Source organism: Dreissena polymorpha, chromosome 10, assembly GCF_020536995.1.
Source record: "Dreissena polymorpha isolate Duluth1 chromosome 10, UMN_Dpol_1.0, whole genome shotgun sequence".
NCBI lineage: Eukaryota > Metazoa > Mollusca > Bivalvia > Myida > Dreissenidae > Dreissena > Dreissena polymorpha.
Genome location: NC_068364.1, coordinates 4,271,559 through 4,289,082, shown reverse-complemented (window position 1 = coordinate 4,289,082; position 17,524 = coordinate 4,271,559). Strand labels below are relative to the sequence as shown.

The window sequence follows — 17,524 nt, the reverse complement described above, 5'->3', positions numbered from 1 at the left end:
CTTAATATTAACGGATGCTCAGGCAATCCAAGTTGCCCACCCTCGATATTTTTTCAGTTTTTTTATCAACCATTTAAGTATAAAGTCCACCCTTATAAACATAAATAGTGTTAAAGCAATACTTATTATGCTCCCCCAAAATTTATTTTGGAAGGAGCATATAATCGCCGCTTCGTCTGTCCGTGTGCGTCCATCCGTGCACAATTTTTGTTCGGGCTATTTCTCAGCAACTAATAACCGGAATTCAATGAAACTTTATGGGAAGCTTCACTACCAAGAGGAGATGTGCATATTATCAGCGGGTTCTGGTCAGATGATTTTTCACAGAGTTATGGCCCTTTGAAATTTTCTATAAAATAATTTTTGTCCCCCCAACTACTGTGCCCTCAAGACGTTTCCTTTTATCTGAATATATAGTGCAATATTGTGACAAATAAACTTTGGGGAGCATCACCCGTCTCAGATGGTTTCTTGTTTTCTATATATTGTTGCATTTATGTGCTTTGACAATAAGAATTAAGAGAATAAAAGCACACAAGTGTTGTTATCTCCCATAAAAAACAACAGAGAAATATCAGTCTTTAGTCACAGGGCATTTTAAAAATAATTTTGCCAAAAATAAAGGCAGAAGGAAAATACAAACTTTGAAAGTAAAAATATCCTTTTATGTATTTTTTGTGGAAAAAAGAAAACTACAGTGTATTTTAGTTTCATCTCACACATTTTGAGTTCTAGATTTTCTTGCAACATTAACGATGTTTGCAAGAATTAATATGCCATAACAATGGTGAAGTTGATACTTTTAGATGTTTTATAAGTGTATAAACCATATCGTATTTACAATGTGCATGCAACTTTCATAACATGCTTTCAAGTATGAATAAAATGTAGAAACATAATTAGTTAACAAAATATTGTTCAAAATTGTTTATAGTTTTCAGTTCATATTGCCCACCAATGTATTGATATTCAGAATTGCATAGTTTCCATATAGAACAGTTCAATCACGCAAACATATATTTATATATAGAACACAAAGCCTCTGTCCTGATAGATGTGGTAACATATGCTAGGAGTAAGTTTGTTGTACCTGTAATGTGCACTGTTGAGCTGTTGTTAGAAAGTTTCAAAAAACATTTTGTGAATGGTGAACATGTTCTTTGCAGAGAATGTTTTTGCCAGATAATTGTGATTGAAAGTTCTGCAGAGTTTTCCAGGTAGTAACAGATGCTTTTGAGTTGTTTGAGTTATAGAGAAACAACAGAAATATCCAATTAACAACAAGCAGGATCCAGATGTTTATATGATATATTTGCATCTGAAGTTTTCTTCTATGATTTCATTGTACATATTAGGTAACTGGGGAAATTAGTTTGAAAATTATTTATTTTAGACTTATTTGTATTTGAGTTATTTAATGATAAAAAATGTATGTCGGAATGAATGAAAGTCGTCAGTAAGGTTATTAAGTTATTTGATTGGTTAAGGAAGTCCCTGCCAGGAATATTTAAGAGTTAATTTGCATCATTCAGTGTTTTAACAGGTTTGATGAGCTGATTACATGTATCTAATCAGAATGCAGTTTTTATGTGAATATGCCAAAAATGACAATTATCCTACGTTAACCCATCAATTTTCAACTGAGCGTATATTAACTAACTAAAATTCTGGTAATGAAAGAAATTTCCCTTCTACAACATCAATTATCTAGGGCCAACTATTGCAACGTCATAGAAAAGCATCATTTGACAGGAGATATGGCTTGCTCTCCTCATAAAATGTTTTGTTCCGACATACATCCAACATAAAGATCCCAGCCAGGTGTTGTGATAATAATTCTGCCAGGTGAAAAGGATTCTGTTAAAAATGTACAGTCATTTTTTCTGTAAGGTTAAAGAAAAGTATTTGTTGTTCCAGTTTTCCAAATCTCTGAGACAAAGTTTAGCTTATTTTAATGGCTGAAACACATATAGTTGCATGTATGTCCCCCACCACTATAGTGAGGGACATATTGTTTTTGCCCTGTCTGTTGGTTTGTTGCTTTGTTTGTTTAGTCAAACTTTAACATTTGCCATGACTTTTGCATTATTGAAGATAGCAACTTAATATTTGACATGCATGTGTATCTCATGGAGCTGCACATTTTGAGTGGTGAAAGGTCAAGGTCATCCTTCAAGGTCAAAGGTCAAATATATGGGTCAAAATCGCTTATTTAATGTACTATTTTGCAATATTGAAGATAGCAACTTGATTTGGCATGCATGGAGCTGCACATTTTGAGCGGTGAAAGGTCAAGGTCATCCTTCAAGGTCAAAGGTCAAATATATGGTGACATAATGTTTCACAAACACATCTTGTTTTTATTCTGTGAAAGATGTGACTTGTTAACAATGCATCCTTTACTTTATGACCCCACTCAAAGAAGTCTTTTTTAAATTCAAAACACTGACATGTGATGAGTCGTTTCCCTAAGGAAGTTCAAGAACTACCTTCCCAGCATTATAAGTTTTTTCTTTGAAAGAATAATTTTCCTTAAAGGGTTAGAGGTTGGAATAGAGGTACTTAAATTGCAATATTTAATCAAATGGTATACTCCCCCTGTAATGAGTTTCTTCCCATAATGAGTTTCTTCCCATAATGAGTTTCTTCCCATAATGAGTTTCTTCCCATAATGAGTTACCCTCGCTGCTTCAAGTAACTGTCCTTTTACAATGGATATAACAATACAGTATGTAACAAAATAACAATGTCTATTTTAGATTTTGCTTGAGCCACAAAAACTTAATGCAGAAAACTTGTCTGTTCTATGTTTGCGTCATGGATATCACTGACTGGCTTTTAGCCAACTCTTGTCAGCTGTAAGGTTTCTGCAAATGCATTTTGCAGACTGGTGAGATTTCCAGCTAGCATGGTAGCATTTCATTAGGAACTATTTTTGTTCAACTTCAAAAAGCCTCCACTTTTCCTCTTTATTTGTTCAATGGATTGATATGTTTTGGGAAAATAATTTCATTACGCGCCTAACTACAAGATAAGTGACAGAAAAATGAGCAAATGAAGAACTTTTTTTTCATCCTAGAAAAAAACCTAATGTAATGCCGCCTTCTGTTAGCTCGTTTGAGATCTGAAGTGCTGTAGATTTTTTATATAAGTAGAACCCCCCCCCCCCCCCCAGACATGGCAGAGTTCACAATTGCCCGCCTACCACATATACATCCAATGCCCCTGTTCCTTAGCAAAATACTTCAATTTTCAATAAGCTCAATCAAATATATCAACCTAAAATGTAATCAATTTCATTTGCAATACAGCACCTTTTTTTTTGCCCAATTGGGAAAAGTTGCCATACCAGTCCAGTTGGGAAAATTGAGCCAGAAAAAACCTGACATAGGGAAAATTGGTGTTGTGAAGTCTTCATATTGGGGAATGTTTTTGGTGTATTTGTAGTTTTTTCCTGATTGAGAAAGAGTTGTTTTCCGGTACTATGTAAAGAAGGAAAAAAATCGCTGCATTTCCAATACTTCCCAACAGCATGAATCCTCACATTGCTTGATCTATTTTATCATGACCAATAAACCTTGATTAATTTTTCAAAAGGCTGGAGGCACTTTACCTAGTTCTCCCTGTCCAATACTCCTCCATCCGACAGCATCAATTCTCCAAGTACTGATACTACTATACCCATAACTTCACTGATAGATTCCCAGTAAATCCACTAGATGTAAAACCAGGAGTTTGAAAGCACTGAGTTATTGATTGTGTCAACCCAACAGAATTGATTTCCTTGACTCCTGTTGAGGAGCAATTTTTGCTCAGTAGACTGGCCACCAGTGGAACTTACTCATTAGTAATTCATACAGTAGTCTGGTTGGTTTCTTGTTTATTTACTAGGTAGTCGAGTTTTTGTCAAATTTTTCTAGTCGGGATTATCCATGAGATTGGTTCCCAGTAAAATTTGCACTGAGTTGTCCAGCTCCTATTAAGTAGACTCCCAGTCAAATTTATACTCAATTGCCTTACTCTAATTCAAACTTATGCACAGCGTCTGTATTTATGAGAACTTTGACCAATTAAAGAGGGTCAGAAAGGGTGGGACATATTTGGAAAGGATTGGGCATACAAACGGAAGGGGCCTCATATTAAAAGTGGGTTTGTGGTTAAATATGGAAAGGGTGCCCCCTGCCATTCTGCTTTAAACATACCAACTGTTTGTGTAAGGTAGCCTTATTTTGTTAAAAGGCAGAGTAAAATTACAATAATTTGTAGCATTACATTCATATTAACTTATTCAAACTGTAGATTTGTATGCCCCCAGATCGAAGGATCGGGGGTATATTGTTTTTGGCCTGTCTGTCATTGTTGTGTCTGTGTGTGTGTCCCAAAACTTTAACCAAAACTTAAACCTTCTTCATAACTTTTGCAATATTGAACGTAGCTACTTGATATTTTGCATGCATGTGTATCTCATGGAGCTGCACATTTTGAGTGGTGAAAGGTCAAGGTCATCCTTCAAGGTCAAATGTCAACAAAAAAATCAAAGCGGCGCAATAGGGGGCATTGTGTTTCTGACAAACACATCTCTTGTTTCAAACATACAATGAAGAACTAAAAATTTTCTTTGTTAAAAAAATTAATGTTTACATCATGAATTTTCCAATTCTGCTCAGGTATTTTTGTCCAAAATATCAGAAAAAGGCCAGTTTGATGCACAGTGGTAACAAGACTTATATTAGCAAAGGCAGTTTAAAAAAAAATCCAACTTCATAATTCCATCATTTTTTTAGACGCCAAGCAAGCAGCCAGGCTTGACCCGGAAACACCTAGAGTTTGAGATACAGAGGTTACAAGACACTATGACGGAAAGCTTTGGCTCCAATGAGCAAATCGCTGCGAGACATGAGGGTAGGGTTCAAATAATTCGACGACTGCAGAATGAGATGATGTCATTGCAGAAGAAACGACAGGAAGTAAGTTATCAAACTCCATTAAGTGGAGTTATCTCCCCTATGTTATATTGGTAGATACTTCTTTAACAAGTTAAATTGTTTAATGCGGAGTGATTATTTGTTTTTATTATTGTATGCTCCCAGAAATGGGGACGCATATTGTTGAGACTTTGTCTTTCTGGTGAAGTTGGCATTAGTCTGAAATTAATTTCCCCCTGATAATCATATTTTATTTACTTGATGACCGTCCTTTCGTCCGCCACAATTTTAGTTTCCGCTGGAGATCTCAGATACTTATCATCCAAATTTGATGAAACTTATTAAGCAGCATGTACACGACGGACATGTGCAGCCCTGTCAGACCATGTCAATCCAATGGTTGTTGTCTTTTCATTTTTGCACACGATCTTATACACTGACGTTACTAATTTGATGAAGTTTGATGTGCAGCAGTCATTTATTTTTGGAATATTAGTTTCCATGCGAGATCTCAGGAAGTAATGACCAGAATTTCAAGGAATTTTACATGCACATTTCTTTTGGGAATATTGATTATGCATTCTGTTGGTTGATTTTAAGCTCATCTATTTTTTGAAAAAAAATTATGAGCTATTGTCATCACCTTGGCGTCGGCGTCCGGTTAAGTTTTGCGTTCAGGTCCACTTTTCTCAGAAAGTATCAATGCTATCATGAGGGGACTGGGCAGGCAAAGTTGGATCACTCTGGCGTGCATTTTGACAGAATTATGTGCCCTTTTTATACTTAGAAAATTGAAAACTTTGGTTAAAGTGTTTAGGTCCATTTTATTCCTTAAGTATCATGCTATTGCTTTCATACTTACAACACTTACTAACTATTATAAGGGGACTGTGCAGGCAAAGTTATGTAACTCGGACTGGCATTTTGACAGAATTATGTGCCCTTTTTATACTTGAAAATTTGGTTAAGTTTTGTGTTTAGGTCCACTTTATTCCTACAGTATCAAAGCTATTGCTTTCATACTTGCAACACTTATTAACTATCATAAGGGGACTGTGCATTCAAAGTAATGTAACTCTGACTGGCATTTGGATGGAATTATGGGCCCTTTATACTTAGTAAATTGAAAATTTGGTTAAGTTTTGTGTTTTGGTCCACTTTACCCATAAAGTATCATAGATATTGCTTTCATACTTGGAACACTCGCAAACTATCATAAGGGCACAGTAAAAGGACAAGTTGCATAACTCTGGTTGTCATTTTTACGGAATTATGGCCCTTTTTTGACTTAGTAACTTTGAATATATGGTTAAATTTTGTGTTTCAATCCACTTTACTTCTAAAGTATCAAGGCTATTGCTTTCAAACTTCAAATACTTTCATGCTATCATGAGGTTACTGTACCTGGCAAGTTAAAATTTACCTTGACCTTTGAATGACCTTGACTCTCAAGGTCAAATTATTAAATTTTGCTAAAATTCCATAACTTCTTTATTTATGATTAGATTTGATTGATACTTTGACAAAACTACTCTTACCTGACATACCACAATAGACTCCACCCAAACCATCCCCCGTGCCCTCCCCCCCGAATCCCCCCCCCCCTAAATTTTATTTTTTATTTTTTTTATTTTAAAGATCATCTCACAAATGACCACCACACCCTCACACTATACCCCCACCCCACACCCCCCCCCCCCCCAATTTTATTTTTTTTTTGAAACGGTTAAAAAACACATATTTATTTTTATTATTTTATTTTTGAAATACCGTCCAACCATCGCACCCAAGAATCCCCTCCCCCCCCCCCCCACCACCCCCGAATTATTTTTTTTTTCCGCATTTTTGGAAGATAATGTTATAAATGTCCACACCCCCACACTATACACCCCTCTTCACTCCACCCCTCCCTCCTTTGTGATTGAAATTGAGAGTCCCTTCATCTTTAAAAAGAAAATAGATGAGTACTGCACCCGCAAGGCAGTGCTCTTGTTTATTGAGTTAATGTCCTTGGAGAAATAATTCCTTTCTGTGTTAGATCGTGGACAGTAATGATCCAAATAGTATGACCCTTAATGTGCAGTAGTCTGAATTCGTGGACATGTGTTTATTTTCAGGTTTCTCTGTCTCAATAATTTTACATGCAGTTATTGCTTTTTGATTAATTACAAATCCCTTTTGATTAATTATATGAGATTAGATGACCTCAAATGGATATCCATATTTGATTAAGCGTTCTATGCAATATCTCACTGAGTGATCATGCACACCAAGTGATCATATAATTTAAAAACAGTGGGTTTCCAGATATTAATTGTCCCTTGATATTTTTTGTTGTTTCCGCACAATTTCCCCCATTTATGGATAAAGCGTATAATTATCAGTGAGCATCTATAAGTTTCACTGAATTTTTTTCTAATTTAGTCATATTAGTGCAATTTTTTAGAAAATGTGTTAGTGCAATTTTTTACAAAACAGTCAAAAAGTTTAAACAAAAGTAAAAAATAAGTTCAACTCGTGTAATTTATCATACCACTTATATCTCAATAAACCATTTTAGGCCATAAAGGCATTTCTTGTTGTATATGTTTGGTAGGGTTCAAATCTTTGCATGAAGGTTGGGAGCCAGTCAATTCTTGGTATGGAGTTGGTAGGTTTTGTAATCATGGGATTTTGATTGAAATTGAAAACCATGAGTACAATTACCTTGATCTTGCCATTTTGTGGTTACATGTACATTTGCTACAATAAAATGTTAAGTTATATAGTAAGAAAGTAATTATCCCCTGCCATAGGCGGAGGGATATTGTTTTGGCGTTGTCCGTCCATCTTTCCATCCTTCCGTCCGTCTTTCCGTCCATCCGGAGCCATATCTTGGAAGTGCTTTGGCGGTTTTCATTGAAACTTGGTATGTCTATATATATATATATATATATATGGATAAGAGGATGATGCACGCCAAATGGCATTGTACACAATCTGTTAATAACGTTATTGCCCTTTGTATCTTGAAAAAATGCTTTTTGTGTGTGTCCGGAGCCATATCTTGGAAGTGCTTTGGCCGATATCATTGAAACTTGGTATGAGTATATATATGGATAAGAGGATGATGCACGCCAAATGGCATTGTACACCAGCTGTTAATAAAGGTGTTATTGCTCTTTTTATATTGAAAAAAATGCCTTTTTGAGTATCAAATATAACACTTTTGTGTGACTGTCCAGAAGCATATTGGTGGGAGATATCAATTCAACGAATTTGCTTGTTTTACTTAAATGACAAAGTGTGGCTTTTTATGTCCCCCACTATAGTAGTGGGGGACATATTGTTTTTGCCCTCTCTGTTGGTTGGTTGGTTGGTTGGTCTGTTGGTTGGTTGGTCTGTTTGCGCCAACTTTAACATTTTGCAATAACTTTTGCTATATTGAATATAGCAACTTGATATTTGGCATGCATGTGTATCTCATGGAGCTGCACATATTGAGAGGTGAAAGGTCACGGTCATCCTTCAAGGTCAGAGGTCAAATATATTTGGCCAAAATCGCTCATTTTATGAATACTTTTAGCAATATTGAAGATAGCAACTTGATATTTGGCATGCATGTGTATCTCATGGAGCTGCACATTTTGAGTGGTGAAAGGTCAAGGTCATCCTACAAGGTGAGAGGTCAAATATATGTGGCCCAAATCGCTTATTTTATGAATACTTTTGCAATATTGAAGATAGCAACTTGATATTTGGCATGCATGTGTATCTCATGGAGCTGCACATTTTGAGTGGTGAAAAGTCTAGGTCAAGGTCATCCTTCAAGGTCAGAGGTCAAATATATGTGGCCCAAATCGCTTATTTTATGAATACTTTTGCAATATTGAAGATAGCAACTTGATATTTGGTATGCATGTGTATCTCATGGAGCTGCACATTTAGAGTGGTGAAAGGTCAAGGTCATCCTTCAAGGTCAAATATATGTGGCCCAAATCGCTTACTTTATGAATACTTTTGCAATATTGAAGATAGCAACTTGATATTTGGCATGCATAATAATAATAATAATAATAAAATCTTTATTTAAAGAAAATAGACTTGTTAAGAAATACATCAGATGAAATTACATAATATGCAATTTATATAATACATTTCTTATTTTCAACAAGGTCTTCTAACAAGATACAATTTACAACAAATACATCATATTTCATCTTGAGCAATAAGAACAAAACACAAAGAATCATATATGCATATGATATATATTATAATTTAAAACAAATGACAGACATAAAACTACAATAACCATCTATGCAAGAACAGTATTTAAACATTAAACTAATGTTATTTACTAAAACAACATGAAGCATGTTCAGTTTATTTCATAAAGTGTGGAAGAAAGATAAGCTTTTAATTTTTTCGTAAATGTAATTAAATTGTTTGTTTGACGTATATATTGGGATAACGAATTCCAAATTGATTTGCTAGAAAATTCAAACGATTGTTTGAAATAGTTTGTTTTGGGTATTCGCACTACCTTTAAATCCCCCTTTTCGCAAGATCGCAAGTTATAGTGATTATTTTGTGAAGGTGTCAAAAGGTCACGTATGTATGTTGGGGTTTGATTGTGAAATGCTTTAAATACAATAACTGACGTGAAATAGTGATTACGCTGTTCGAAAGTCAACCATTTTAGATCTTTAAATAGTGTTTTTGAATTAGTGTTGTACTTTTTATTTAAAATATGTGCACCACAACGCTTTTGTATTTTGACTATTCTATTAATTTCCGTTTTGGCCGCTGAACTCCAGGTAACGCATGCGTAGTCGGATATAGGTGAGATATAACCATTATAGAAGAGCTTACGCATTTCAAGGGTTAGATATGGTTTTATTTTTTGCAAAAGAAACATTCGTGATGACATTTTTGAACAAACGCTGTTAATGTGTAGTTTCCAAGATAGAGTATTGTCAATATAAAGGCCAAGAAGTTTTTGACAATTTACTATTTTGATCACCGTATCTGAAATTTTAAGTTTTAGATCTGTTATATTTTTAGCTTTCCGTTTTGACCCTAATACCATACAAGTGGTTTTTAGTGGATTAATAATCATGTTATTAGTTTGGCACCAATCATTTACAATTGAAAGATTTGTTTGTAGCTTATTTTGAAGTGTTTGAATATTTGTTCCCACAGTGTGCAATGTTGTATCATCAGCATACATGGAGCTGCACATTTTGAGTGGTGAAAGGTCAAGGTCATCCTTCAAGGTCAAACGTCATATAGGGGGACATTGTGTTTCACAAACACATCTTGTTGTTTAGTATGAAATTAAGCTTTGACAATGTGGCTTTATTTCTTGATTACAAAAGATGTACAATTTTTTTCAAAGATTTAACAGAAACTGCACATGGTACTGCACATGGTAACAATTTCTATATTTACTAAGTAAAGAAACACAACAGAGTAACAGTGCAAATTTTCTTTCCAGATTTTACAAGAAAAAGACCAAGACGATGATGATGTGGATAATGAGGTCAAAGGTCAGCAAACCTCAGATTCAGTTGACCTTAATGACAGCAGCAACCTTGACCTAGTTACCATGGCGACACAGACAGAAATCGAGCAACAGGACGAGGTGATGACGTTTACTCAGCACAACATTCCTGGGGCTATATACCATGGTGCATGGCAACTAGGTATAAAAAGTTTGTTTTCTTAAAGTGTAGGTAATATTTATACCTAATTACAACGTTCAGTTAACAGAACTTATTATTGGTGGATTTTAATTGTAGTTGTTTCTTCACATGTATTGTTCAGATGAAAGCATCTCAAGGTCATCCAACTCCGGTCACCGCGGCGATCTGGCTAGCGTCATGTCCTTCACCTCAACCAATACTGCCAGCTCGCGGGGGTCAGTGGCCAAAGGTCAAGTTCAGGGTCAGCAGATGGGGCCTGTTCCATTGCAGATAGCACCACAGCAGCTGGGTACCAAGGTAAAGGTTTTAAAAGGAGATGTATGAATTTTGATTTTCACATTTTAGTGTTAATCTTTGTACGCCCCCATAGAGTGGGTGGCATTTTCAATTAATGTAATTACAAACGGCCTCGAACAGTTTGGTCAGTAGGGCAGCATCAGAAGAACTACGAATTTATGTTCCGATATAGTAGCCGGAAATTCACATGGAATATATTGAGACACAAAAAAAATAAAAACGAGCATTTTGTATCGCCTTAAATCTATGTTACCAGACCACATCTGGCATTGAAATTTTGGCTATTGCTTTAAGGAACATTGATTTTTGATATGTTGAACTATATTTTTTTAAAGATTGTACAAAATATTCGTTGATTTTGAGTGTTTATGTGCTTTTAAATGTCAAAACTTGCAGTGTGATTATTTTACCTCACAGGTCGAGATGGTCTATGGTCTGTTGTCCATGCTGGGCACACATGACAAAGACGATATGGCCAAGACACTTCTCGCTATGTCAAGCTCTCCAGATAGCTGTATTGTGATGAGACAGTCAGGTATATTGATATACCATTGGAAACCAGTTTGTCCAAAGTGTTTTAGTTTTGATCTGAATTTACCTCTGATTTTATAAATACTATTTGTAATGTCTTGACATGGATATTATTTGGATTGAAAGGATATTTATTCATTTTGAAAGTTAATGGATTTTGACTCCACTAAACCCAAACTTTATTTGTTGATGTATGTAAATATACCAGTTTATCTTAATAATGGCTCTGCAAATAAACCATGGGTCATAGTCATAGAACGTGTCCTCCTTTGCATGTGTTTAATTTTAAACTTTAAAGGGGCCTTTTCCCAGTTTTTGGCATGTTTTGAAGTTTGTCATTAAATGCTTTATATTGATTAACATTAGATCTAAATAGCTCCAGTTAAAAATCAAGACTAAAATTTAAAAAAGGAAAAAAAAGTAGCCTGCAGCAGGCTCGAACCAGTGACCCCTGGAGTCCTGGAGTAAAAACCAATTAGACCGCTAAGCCATCCTGCCAAGTATGTACAAGTGCGTATTTTATACTTAATATAAGCAATCTTCGTAGTTTCACAAAATTAAACGACAACAACAGAACTCTCCAAATTATTCAATCATTTCGCGTTGCAACGCTGTATAATTGTCAGGTTTTTAAATCGTCAAAAGATGCATATAATGGCTATTTTAGACCATAGTAAGTGTTCATTATTTCTGTTTCCTCACAAATATTATAACTTAAACAGAAATTTGCGAATCTGAAACAACTTTTTTCAATTTTGTCAATTTACCAAAACGTTAAAAGATCCCTTTTTGACTCGGAAGCAAAGTGAAAATAGTTTTATGCAATAAAACCAGAAAGTCCTGCGAGTGACTCACAGTTCAGGTTTGATGCTCCTCAGTATGTTTGGGTTGGAAATGAAGCCTTTTAAACTTAAATCTATTAAGAAACGTTTTTGATTTAATTTTATTTTCAAAGGGACAACAAACACGTCAAAATGCGCACATAAGCCGAAAACCTTCAAACATCGAATTTTCCTTCTTTCATATCAGGTTGTCTTCCCCTGCTTATTCAACTTCTCCACGGTTCGGACCAGGATTCAGCCTTGCTCGGAAACACCCGTGGGAGCAAACCTGCGCGGGCCCGGGCCTCGGCTGCGCTTCATAACATCGTTCACTCCCACCCGGATGACAAGCGCGGGCGGCGTGAGGCTCGGGTGCTCCGGCTGCTGGAACAGATCCGGGGGCATTGTGATCAGCTCCGGGAGAGTTCAAGTGATGAGGAGGAGGACGAAGGTATGAAACAGCGAGAATAAGTTATCATGTTCTATTTTCTGTTGTTGTTTTTTCACTGCTTGAAACAATTAATAGACAGTTTTAAATCACTGACATTTCCTTATTAATCACTGGAAATTATAAAATGAATTCATATTATTGCTTTGAAATGAATGGTGTTTATTGCATAATAGTTTATTATGATCTTTTATAATGACATTATTTACTGTTTGAAACAATTGTGTTCAGAAAATCTTAGCTTAAATATGATCATATTTGTAACAGACTTTCGCATTAAAACTGCCATTTTGTAAATATCCATTGTTTGCATTAAATCTTTACTACTTTTTTATCTTTAGTGGGGCAAAGTATCAAATATCATTTAAATCTCAATAAAAGCCTCTCTCTATGGGGAATTCCACTCAGTGTATTGGTCAACCATAACATGTCTGGTCTTTTATATCTTTTCTTTCAGCTGATTTATTGATATTTAACTGCTCTGTTTCCTTTGCTTCTTTGTATTGATCACCGCTGATAAGTGTTACCTGCACTGTGAACACATTGCGGGTAGCTAGATAAGTGCTACTGCACTGTGAACACATTGTGGGTTGCTAGATAAGTGCTACTGCACTGTGAACAAATTGTTGGTTGCTAGATAAGTGTTAGTGCACTGACAACACATTGTGGGTTGCTAGATAAGTGTTTCTGCACTGTGAACACATTGTGGGTTGCTAGATAAGTGTTATTGCACTGGGAACACATTGTGGGTTGCTAGATAAGTGTTACTGCACTGTGAACACATTGTGGGTTGCTTTTACACATATGATTTGGGAGTGAACACATTGTGGGGTGCGAGATAAGTGTTACTGCTCTGTGAACACATTGTGGTTGCTAGATAAGTGTTTCTGCACTGTGAACACATTGTGGGTTGCTTTTACACTTTTATGATTCGAGAGAGGGACAAATGAAGAACTTTAAAAACTATTCATAATATAATGGACAATGACTTACCTTCAGCCAGTGATTGGCTTATAGTATGAATCATTAAAATCTATTTATAACTCAAATAAACAATACCTTTTGACCTAAAGCCCTGCAATACCCAAACCTCATGGAACATCACAATCTAGTTATTAAGTAACTAACCATGACTATGGCCTTCAGCTTTTCAAGTCTCTAACCCCTTATGATCAACACAATCTATAATAAATTTACTAACCAAGACCTTTAGATCCCTCATCTTGACGTCTCTCTAACCCTGTCGCTCATCAAATGGATTTATAAATTAATCGAACTATAACTTTGACCTTCAGCCGTGCGACACCCTTACCCCATGGATCATCAAACTCAATTTATGATTTTAATGACCTTGACTTTTTTGTTCTTCAGCCCCGCGACCCCCTGACCCCATGGATCACCATCCTGGGCCGGCCATAGCGACGCTTATGAAGCTCTCCTTTGATGAGGAACATAGGCATGCCATATGCACCTTAGGTAAGCTCAGGGCTTGTCACTCCCCCAAAGGGAGGCAATAAGTTTCTGCTCAGATATATGTATGTCAGTCACTATTGTTGGTGATATCTCAAAATAGCATTTCGCAATGATTTATGTTCTCTTAAATCTGTTCCAAATCTAAATTCCATGTGGATGTCATTGAATAAATATCAACATTCCATTGGTGACACAAGGTAGGAACGTAAGTAGGTAGTTAGGTAATGAATACATGCTTTATGTCCCTTGTTAGCTCACCTGAGCACAACGTGCTCATGGTGAGCTTTTGTGATCACCTTTTCGGTCGTGCGTCGTCAACATTTTGCCTTGTGAACACTCTAAGAGGCCACATTTATTGTCTGATCTTCATGAAATTTGGTCAGAACATTTGTCCCATTGATACCTCGACTGAGTTCGATACTGGGTCATGCTGGGTAAAAAACTAGATCACTAGGTAAAAAAAAAGAAAAACCTTGCGAACACTGTAGAAGTCACATTTGATGTCCAATCTTCATGTAACTTTGTCAAAATGTTTGTCTGACTAAATGATATGTTGGTTGAGTTCAAAAATGGTTCCGGTCCGTTGAAAAACATGGCCGCCAGGGGGCGGGGCAGTATTCCTTATATGGCTATAGAGAAACCTTGTGAATACTCTAGAAGTCACAATTTTTGCCCAATCATTATGAAACTTAGTCAAAACATTGGTTTCATTGATATCTCCGACGGGTTTGAAAATGGTCCAGATCGGTGAAAAAACAAGGCCGCCAGGGGGCGGGGCAGTTTTCCTTATATGGCTTTAGTAAAACCTTGTTAACACTCCAGAGGCCACATTTCTTGTCCAATCTTCGTGAAATTTGGTCAGAAGATTGGTGTCAATAGTATCTTGGTTGAGTTCGAAAATGGTTACGTTTGCTTGAAAAACATGGCTGCCAAGGGGCGGGGCATTTTTCCTTATATGGCTATAGTAAAACTTTGTGAACACTCTAGAGGCCACATTTATTGTCCAATCTTCATGAAATTTGGTCAGAAGATTGGTCTCAATGATATCTTGGACGAGTACGAAAATGGTTACATTTGCTTGAAAAACATGGCTGCCAAGGGGCGGGGCATTTTTCCTTATATGGCTATAGTAAAATCTTGTTAACGCTCTAGAGGCCACATTTATAGTCCGATCTTCATGAAACTCGGTCAGAAGATTCATCCCAATAATATCTTGGACGAGTTCAAAAATGATGCTGGTTGGTTGAAAAACATGGCCGCCAGGGGTGGGGCATTTTTCCTTATATGGCTATAGTAAAGCCTTGTTAACACTCTAGAGGCCACATTTATTTTCCTATCTTCATGAAACTTGGTCAAAAGATTTGTGCTAATGATATCTTGGATGAGTTCGAAAATAGTTTAGGTTGCTTAAAAAACATGGCCACCAGGGGATGGGGCATTATTCCTAATATGGCTATATATCATGCTTTAGTAAAACCTTGTTAACACTCTAGAGGCCACAATTATTGTCCGATCATCATAAAACTTGGTCAGATGATTTTTCCCAATGATATCTTGGATGAGTTCGAAAATTGTTCCGGTTGGTGGAAAAACATGGCCGCCAAGGGGGCGTGGCATTTTTCCTTATATGGCTATAGTAAAACCCTGTTAACACTCTAGAAGCCATATTTATTGTACGATGTGAATGAAAATGGTTTTGGTCTGTTGAAAAACGTGGCTGCCAGGTGTTCACTAGTCATGAAAGTTGGTAAGAACATTTTGTTCTAATGACATCTTTGGCTGCACAGAACAGGTCAGTTCCTTTTAATCTCAGGTGAGTGACTTTGGGCTTTTCAGGCCCTCTTGTAATTATTACTATTTATTTTAAACTAATTTGTATATTTTACAAGCAAAAGTGCAATCACATTTATAATATGCCCTATGTGTCAAATAAAAAAATCAATGTTGGCATAGGGGATGGGGGTATGAACCGAAGACCCATCTCTTCCATGGGAGGGCTCTGAAAGCAAGGAGTACATAAATGTAACATGTAAATAATTAAATGTCGGTAGACATAAAATGTTTTTTAATTTTGGTTATTGGTTTATTTCGGTGTAAGTTTGCGGTGAGTTCAGTGGATAAGTAGAATTGCTTTCCCGAGTTTCAGTGGTGTTATTGTTTGCTTCATTTTAATAACGGCAGTACCCCGATCCTTTTAGCTTCCCTACGCTGAGAATCATATTAACAGTGCATTGGCCAGGCGGCCATAAACTACTTTCTATGCACTGATAATTTATTACCTTTTATTAGAATATTAAAAACTAAACCCATTTTGGTCAGTATTTTCGCGGCATGATCTTTATGAAATAAACACTTATGTTATAATAACAATGTGAACATTTTTCAGCTAATTTATATCAGGTATAGATAGAAATGAAGTTAATCTATGAGGTTTGTTTGCTTCATTAAATTGACCTCGTTTTTCAATTTGCAGATATGAATGTAACTTAAATTCACATTAATACAGTAAAAAGTTGTTAGTAAATAGGGATAAGTTAAGTTTCAAATATGGTCTATTCTGCAAACCAAAACCAAAAAAAAGCACTTGAAAATTGTTACAAAAATTTAAAGATTGAAATTGTCTATACACTATATGTTTTAAAACACCAGACTTTCCACGCGGATGAATCAACATGCAGCATAATTTGTGCACGCTTTTGATGGGACAAAGGAAAGTAATACTTCAGCAATTTATATCACAATCATATATAAACCAAACAACTCAATTTATGTCTTGACTTTGTTGTAATGGACGACTTCAATGGATCCAATATTTGAGTAAGAAATTAGTTCTTTTACAATTGACATGCGGTTCGGGTCATAAAACGCAACTTTTAACCAGACTTAAGTTACTTGCGTCATATATTTGGGTGAGTCTCATGTATATACAACAATAAAAATCATTCAAAGTCGGCATAGCATATTTGCATTTATACGCGAGTGATTATCAAATAATTTAATTTTTCACCGAAATCAATATGTTGAGGAAGACCGATTTTACTTTGTGGCTTTCGGTCAAACCATTTTTGTTAAATTATTATTCCCAATTAAAAATAACAAAATGCCTGTAATTGTTTACACAATGCGCATTTTATTGCCCAAAGGCTCTGAAGATATGAACGGTAGTGTATCAGTAATACCTTAGTCACAAATAGAGACCGATCACCGTCCAATCAGGGGTCGACGATTTTTTCTGCTCATTGGGCTGGCGCCCGGTCGATGATCGCACGGACACCGGGTTATTTTGTGGCATAGGGCGGCGTCCAGATTTATGTTCAGTCTCACTTAAAATTTAACCCGACGTCG

General features: G+C 36.0%; 1 protein-coding gene across 1 annotated transcript in view; it reads left to right on the top strand.

Moving 5' to 3' along the window:
• The window catches only part of LOC127847102 (adenomatous polyposis coli protein-like), a 63,316-nt gene that overhangs the window by 31,778 nt on the left and 14,014 nt on the right, over positions 1-17,524 (top strand). The window contains exons 6-11 of the mRNA XM_052378710.1: positions 4,785-4,967; positions 10,402-10,609; positions 10,731-10,906; positions 11,324-11,441; positions 12,467-12,709; positions 14,078-14,182. Of these exons, the coding sequence (XP_052234670.1) occupies positions 4,785-4,967; positions 10,402-10,609; positions 10,731-10,906; positions 11,324-11,441; positions 12,467-12,709; positions 14,078-14,182 (1,033 nt within the window). The remainder of the gene's footprint in view (positions 1-4,784; positions 4,968-10,401; positions 10,610-10,730; positions 10,907-11,323; positions 11,442-12,466; positions 12,710-14,077; positions 14,183-17,524) is intronic.